Consider the following 8,300-nt stretch of genomic DNA (forward strand, 5'->3'; position numbering starts at 1 on the left):
TCAGATACAAGAAAAAAAACTCCAAATGGGATTATTGTAGAAAGAATATAATCCACATTGTTGCACGTGTTAATGTGACTTCTACTCTGAGGTAACTGTGAGGAAACGTCACAAATTAAGTTTGAGCGAGTTGACACTTAACAGACACTTTGGCGCACGAGCCGTTTGGTAACGACATTAGATTAAAAGTTAAAGTCCTGAAGTGGCACGCGGACAGAGCAAAGCGCACCTGCGACTGATTCACTGACGCGCCATCCAATTAAATGAAAAAAACATACTGTGCGTCAATTCACGCCTTTAACTTCGCAAAAATGCACGTAACTCGCTTCGCGCCCGCGCCGTACCACTCCATCTCCACATTTACACCGTGACCAAATGGACTTAAATGCCGACAAAAACTGAGTTTCAATAAGCGCCTTCATTGTGCGCCTCGCTCCGCGGACCGTTGATGGAGCAGAGCGGACACGCAGCAGCAGCAGCAGCAGCAGCAGCAGCGCGCAACTGTGCGCACACACACAAGAAAACAACATCAGGTAGAACCGTGAATCCAGTACCTTACCTTTAAAACTTGACCTCGCGTGGGCACCAGCAGCAGCAGGGTCATCGCGGCGAACAAGCAACTGACAACTTTATCCATGTTCCACAGCAGCGTCGTGGCGTTAACCCCCCCCCAGCAGCAGCGGGGTTAACTGCAAACTCTTCTTCTGCGCTTTAGTGGAACTTGAATCTTACCAAACTATACAGCATATACTATAATCTACTCTAATCCTCGCGCTGCTTCCTCCTTCCCTTGGCGCGCTGAGGAGGGCGAGAGGAGCTTGTTCTCCTTCCCTCCACACTTACAGGAGCAATGTGTGTGTGTGTGTGTGAGAGAGTCCTGTATCCTGAATTACGCCTGGATTGAATGGTCCGTCTGCTCCAGGAGAGCGGCGGCTGTATGCGTGCGTGCGTGCGTGCGTATGCGCTCAGTGGCCGCTAGAGGGCACGTGTGAACCCCTCCGAGTGAGAGGTGTCCTCCTCCTCCTCCTCCTCCTCCTCCTCCTCCCCTCTCATTCATCAGCGCTCATTTGGAACACCTGTGTGGTGGATACTGGACATTAGATGAGGTCACATTTAATTACAAAATAAAATGGGTAAAAGCCATTGTACTGTGTTTATAAAAATAGGTTCCCACAGGTCCTTGAAAACCTTGAAAGTTTGTGAATTTGAAAAACAAACAAAAAAAAAAAAAAAACTGAAGGTCCTTGAAAGATTTTGGAATATTTCAAGAAATGTGTTGGAAGGAAGATGTTAAAGGGACACTGTGTAGTATTTATGGGTTTATATAACCCAAAATCCACTTTTTTATACATATTATGTGCTCCTGCATTGTCCAGTTGCTGTATAATAGTTTTTGTTTCATTTTCGTAGTGTTTCAAAAAGTCATGTAAAATAACATGACCGCGGGCCGCGGTTGCATAGCCACTGTTAGCAGCGAGACGCCATGTTTCTACCGGAGCCTGTAAGGACAAACGCGAGAGAACAAATCAAGCGTCTCTTTACTTGTAGCAGGAAGTCCCGCCTCCACTCTCTCCGCTTCGTCTGCTACGGCCGCGGTAGCTCCGCCCTCTCCCTCACCTCACGAACCTCATCTGCTGACACGGAGAAAGACGACGAGGACGACGACATTTGACCGGCTGAGGACACCGTAGCGCTCAGGGAAGGGAGGGGGTGAGCAGAGGAGCAGTTCTTTGTTGTAAATTTCAGCCTCTCCTCTAGATATATGCACTATAAACTACTTACTTCACCTTTAATGGAATATGTACATAGGTGTATAGAGGCCCATTTCCAGTGTTCTAATGGTACATAGTGTTTGCTAATGGCATTAGAAGGCTATTGGATGATTAGAAAACCCTTGATTGCAATGATTAGATTAGGTTAGCACAACTGAAAACAGTTTTGCTGGTTCTTTGACGAAAACAACGTTTGAAGGTCAACATTATTATAATACTGAATAAAATCATTATTTTTAATCTTGTCAATGTCTTGACTATATTTTCTATTCATTTTGCAACTCTTTTGATGAATAAAAGTCTGACTTTTAATGGAAAACACAATTAAATGGTATAGGTGAGCCCAAACTTTTGTATGGTGGTGTATATATACTGTATATATTCAGACTTTTTTTATATATATTCAGACTTTCATATAGATAGATAGATAGATAGATAGATAGATAGATAGATAGATAGATAGATAGATAGATAGATAGAAATGAGCAAACATTTGTTTGAGACAGCAAATGCAAACAGTGCTGAGGTATTCTCACATTAATATCTAACACATAGCAGGAGAAGCGACAAATGACAAAGTCAACCAATGTCACTCACTCCAGTTGTGTTTTCGCATGCACAAACACACACACACACACAGCAATTTCACTTGTACCAGCAGTTTTCCATGGCTAATTAAAATGCAGCTAGATTGACGTTCACATTTAGTTTCAAAATGACCTCCTGTTGTCAAGGATATATGGCGCCACTTCTTTTGTTTTGGGTTTTATTTGTACATAGGTCCACCAAACAATGAGTGAAGCATTTGACTGAAATGCCACACATCTCTCCCTGTTGTTGTTGGGCATTGTCTTGGTTTCAGCAGTTCTGTTGCTAGGAATGTCCGGAATACCACACGAGCAGCGCTGTCATGGGTTGAGTTGTCTGATTGGATGGAAGGATGAGTGAATAACAACACTGTCTGCATGGAAAGAAAGAGTGAGTATGTTGTTTGTGGTTATGTGATTGAGGGGATAGTTTCCACGTGGTTCTCCGTAAACATAGCCTGAAAAGATAAATCGTTGTGTTATCTTTCACTGGTTGTTCCAGCCATGTATTTGAAGCTGTCCAGTGTCAACTCTGTTTTTTTGACACTAAATCTTCCTAATGTTGTTCATGTACCAGGACAGAAACAGAAAGCAGGGAGCGTGGCAAACGGTCAGCAAAGAAGTCGGTCCTGCAAAAAAGAAATTGCTGGCAGCCCAAAGGCAATACGGGACTCCTGCTACTTATCGTCTACTCCAGTGAGTTTGTTCCTCGTCGGAACCAAACCACGAACTTTAAAGATCGAAGTGAAGCTTCTTATCTTCTCCGGCTCAGCTGCAGTTCGGCTCACTCCTCACTTGTCGAACTCGCTTACTGTTTGCTTAGCTTCAGGATTTGTACACCATAGGCTAATAAATATTACCTCTGATTTTACTTCTCGTGTTCTGTCTCTCATTTCTAGTCCAAACCTAATTCCATAGACGTCTCTCCTTAACCTTGGATTTCCACTGGATGCGTTACAGCCCAAAAAAATATTTTCAATCAAAAAAACCTTCATTTCAATCAAAAAAACCTATGAATGATGTTTAAATGCAAAAATATATTTGAGACTCAAAAAAAAGGCATTTGAACACTGTTTTTCTTTGATTGAAAATGTTTTCTTTGATCGAAGTGAAGGTTTTTTTTGTTTGAAGCAAGTTTTTGATTGAAGTAATGCTGTTTTGCGTTTGGGCCATATTATGGGTAGGACATTTGTGTCTTTATAACTCAATCAAAGAAGAAGTTGCTTCAAACAAAACAAAAATATTTTCAATTAAAAAAAATCACTTCAATCAAAAAAATCCTTTTTCAATCAAACAAAAAAAGTGTTTGAATGCAAAAATATATTTGAGACTCAAAAAATGTCATTTGAACACTTGTTGTCTTTGATTGAAAATGTTTTTTTTGATTGAAGCAAACTTTTTTTTGATTGAATAATAAAGACACAAATCTAACTCCATACTCGCCGCGCCGAAGCGCTTTCGATGGGTAGCAGTTCTATCTTCGCCGTTGCTGCTACTGAACCGCGTAAATTTCAACAGAGCAGATCGCACGAGACGGGAAGTGCGACACAGTCTCAATTAAGTAAAACATTTCCTCCCCCTTTCAAAATAAAACACAATACGCAGGTCGTATAGCCTGTCACAACTTCACATCAACATTATGTCGTGATCGGTGCTGCCAGGTCAACAGTCAATTAATCAGAGCGTCTCGGAGAGTCATGATGTACGACGAGAGACTGATTGTTGAAGTGAAGAAACATAAAATAATTCATGACACCAGATCAACGGTTCTTCCATGTCGGAGAATGAAAGGTAATTGTTTAAATGTTCACAATAACAATGTTTTACTTAACTGAAGTACTTTTTAAAATGTGTGCAATGTTCAGAACTTTTATAGTTTAGTATAGTAGTATAGTTATTTTATAAATAACTGGAGCACTTGAAGTATGTTTTAAATGTTTGCAATATCTCATACTTTAATATGCAGTTAATTAACTGGTCCATGATAGGTACTTTTTAAATGTGAGCAATAATTGCATTGTTATCTATTATTAATCAAGTCGCTGCTGTTGTTGCTGTCTGTGTGCTGTCTGGGCGAGCTCTATACTTTGCTTGTCTCTTTAAAACTGATAACAAACCTCTTGCTTTGCTTTCACTGCGGTGAGAGAAAATACGCGCCGACGTACCACAGTTTTGACACTTTTCAAGCTGCAACTATTTCACAAGCTTACAGCACTTTCCGTCACACTCTAAGAGCATTAAAACAGAAAAGGTTTGGCATTACACTGATTGAAAGGGAAGGACTAGACCAGCGTCAGAGAATCAGTTTCTGACAGGTTAAAGTGACTCACACATGCTCGATATCCGAGTGATGTCTCGATGCTGACTCTGCAGAGAGCTGCCACCATGCAGCAGCCCGGCAGACCTCTTCTTCTGCCTCATATTCCTGCATGCAGAGGATGATCGCATCACTTAAACAAAAGAATAGTGGGATTAATAACACTTAAAATAGCTGGTGATGCTAAACTGTTTTCTGTGCTTTGGCTGACAAATACGTATACAGGTGTCAGTGTGCGTTCACTCAGTTGTTCTACTTTGCGTTGTGTCACGTGGTGAACACCTGGCGGTGGCAGGACGTCCAGTCCTTGGAACATCCTCAAGGCTCTCCCTATGCTTCTTAAATTCACCTGTCCAGTGCCCACAATTGCACAGTCGATGGAGCGACATCCCCTTATGTAGCAAACCCTCTATGTAGATTGCTACACTATTGTTAACACCAAATAACGTGGACATGCCAAATTGTGTTCATGTTCACAAAATGTCTCGAGAACGAAGTGTTCAATTAGCTATCAGATATCAAATGTGGGTTTATCTGCAGGTAAACAATGCAGTTAGCAGTGTTTGAAATACCCATTAAAGGTGACATAGAGTGGTCCTGTTGCACATAAATGTTAGTTATGGAGGTCTGCTTACATACATTAACTTGTTTTTATGGTCAAAAACCTCCTAGTTTCTGTAAACGAGCCGATAGAAATCCTCTTTTCTGACGGTGTTTTTCTGCTGCGAGATTTCAGAGTGAACTTTCACCCCCAGAAGACAGAGTCTTGTGATTGGCCAGTACTATCCGGCACACCCGCTCTCAGAAGCACAGCGCCCCCCTCTGGAACGGCGGATGCACTGCTACTCATTATCAAAACATTGTTTTAACAGTGTTTAAAAATAGCTTTGTCACGACTCCCCACCGCAGTCCCTTTGATGACTTTAAACCGGAGTCAGACCCAGAGTCAGAAGACACTGTTGCTCGTGAAACACCTCCACAACGGACGTTATTCTTCTTCTGCGGTTCAATGTACGCAACCGGATGTGCCCGGACTACCGCCCGGAGCAGGACGATCGGTTGTTCAGGAGAACCGCTGCTTACGTAACTATTACGGGATTTTCAGTGATCTCGTTGAGCCCCGAGATTACAATAAAACACAATGTTCTCAGCAATGGCTGAACTGTTTGTTTCGAACCGTCAGGGCTTCATAAACAAGGTAATGACGCAGATACACACTAAAAAACAGCGTTAATAGGAACTTCCGGTCTAGTTCCGCTTTAACAATCAGGGCGGTCCCATCTCTCATTTGTTGTGCAATACTGTTTCACCACCCCAGGTGCCACCCTGCAGTGTTGGTCATCTTCCCTGTCATATGTGGTATTGTGTGGGCCTTTTCCACAGCGCCATTTGGAAAAACAATGAATTAAAACATTAAAATACAAAATTGTAAATAAAATAATGTACATTTTGTCTGGTTATAAAGGATAATACAGCATGCAAAGTGTATTATTGATGACACAGCATTCTGCTGACTCAAAATAAAACATTTCCGCCCCCCTTTCAAAATAAAACACAATACGCAGGACATATAGCCATATAACGCGTCCTGTGGAAATCCGGGGTTAAGAGAAACATCCCCGTTATGCATATTAACATTAAAGAAAACCAAATGTAGATCAACTTATAATAAAGAATAATTTTATTAACTTTGTTTTTTTTTAACCTGTAACAGAGAAGATTTGTTCCCCCGGGGGTTTGGCTCAGCAGAACCGGAACCACAAACATCACTTCAGCATTACTTTAGTAGACATTGATGCTCGTGGTCGCACAACAGTCTCACAATAATGTGGTGACAGAGAGAAAGTCATTAATAATAATGTGTTAGAATAGAATAGTAGCGTCGCCAACAAACACTTCTACCAAGATTCAGGTCATCGCACTCATACAGAAACAAGATAACTTTATAGGTGCTTTATTTGACGACATGTCCCGTGACCTATGTAGGACAAAGACTTATTCATTGTGTGTGTGTGTGTGTGTGTGTGTGTGTGTGTGTGCGCGCAGATGCACACGTGTGTACCACATATTATCCACGTTGTGAGAACCTAAATCAACACAGTCACATTACGGGGACTTGTCTTTCTTAAGCGGACAAAATAAAGTCCCAATAAAGTAAATGACTACATCATAAAGACATGTGGCATGGTTAGTTTGAGGTTAGGTTAAGGTTAATTTTCGGGTTAGACCAGTAATAGTTATGGTTAATGTTAAAGTAAGTCAATGTGTAATGTCCCCATTAACCAGACTATGTGTGTGTGCTGTGTTTCATATTTAGGAGCTTTATCTGGCATAAACACTGTCCTTGTCTGCATACACATCACATTTTTATGAGTAAAGACAATCATTATTTTACATTTTCTATAAAACGGAGCCAGGCTAAGTATTTGTACAAACATGACTACAGAAGTACAAGAAGAGAGTTTATCCCAAATTCACAAAACAGACACACAATGTCACAGTGGTCACCTGATGACCACAGTATATAACCATGCAAACTGAAAACTGAAAATATCAATATTACAACAGCCAAGAAGAAGAAACAAATGTTATACTATACATACCATAATATGTGTTATAATGTGGAAAATGCATTCAAAATCACATGAATTCATTGATTACATTTGTTTCACTGTTTGGTCTATATTCACTTTGCAGGGATTTAACCACAGTACTTAAAATGAAATTATAATCATCTTTGATCCCTCCAAAGGTCACCTAACAGTAGTTTTTGTATTTGAATAACATGGTTGAATTTAGGATTGGTGGACGATTCAAGTGATGCTTAATAATAATTTATTTTTATTTTAATTGTTTAATTTTATTCACTCAGACAGGCCACATATAACACATGATTTATACAAATAAAATAATCCAAATCGCTTATCGGCTTATGTTTGCTTTCCATTGTTTCAGTTTAATTTGCTCACAGCGGTGCCTTTATTGTTTAGCATGGGGCAAAAATAAAACGTCATGATGATGCCTTTTAAATGATTTATGATTAAAGTTTTTCAAGTTGTTGGTGTTACAACATTCAGCAATGTCAGCGGATCTGCAAGCAAGTGGCTCAGCTCTGATCCATCTGGAATGGAAAAACATTTGATCAGAATCGAAGTTGCCCGGTGGTGTGTTTTGGTTTATGTTTTTGTACATCTTAAGCCCCTCTACCATTCTTTCCACTGGCCTTACCCACTTGATCCCACTGACCTGAATGTGACAAAGCGAGTGGTGCTCTGCAGCTGAACTCACCCCCTCTGCTTACCCCTCGCCACGGGCCAAGTAAGATCAACGGGCCGGTAATCAGTCCCCAAATGTGGACCTGTGAATTTTTCTGTGCTGACTGACTTGTCCTGACCCCATCGCTGTGGATTAACAAATGTTTAGAACCTGACACAGCAGTTACGAGTTCTTTATATATATCCAAACTTAAGTCGTACATCTAAAAGTACGATGATCTGTTTGTCAGTCGGACGGAATCTTAACTTGAGACATCGTATCTTTTGTCAGAATTTATGGTGACCTTGACTACCATGTACGAGGGGTCACGTGCCATCATCCAATTACAACACATGCTGTAGTAGTCTC

General features: G+C 40.8%; 1 protein-coding gene across 1 annotated transcript in view; it reads right to left on the bottom strand.

Moving 5' to 3' along the window:
* LOC310942137 (receptor-type tyrosine-protein phosphatase mu) overlaps positions 1-637 on the bottom strand; it is a gene marked incomplete at both ends in the record, with an annotated part of 191,606 nt that extends 190,969 nt beyond the window's left edge. The window contains 2 exon segments of the mRNA XM_083907444.1: positions 560-568; positions 571-637. Coding sequence (XP_083763570.1) covers positions 560-568; positions 571-637 — 76 coding nt within the window.
* Positions 638-8,300: the final 7,663 nt, after the last annotated feature.

Source organism: Microchirus variegatus (genome assembly GCF_963457635.1).
Source record: "Microchirus variegatus genome assembly, chromosome: 21".
Classification (NCBI taxonomy): Eukaryota; Metazoa; Chordata; class Actinopteri; order Pleuronectiformes; family Soleidae; genus Microchirus; species Microchirus variegatus.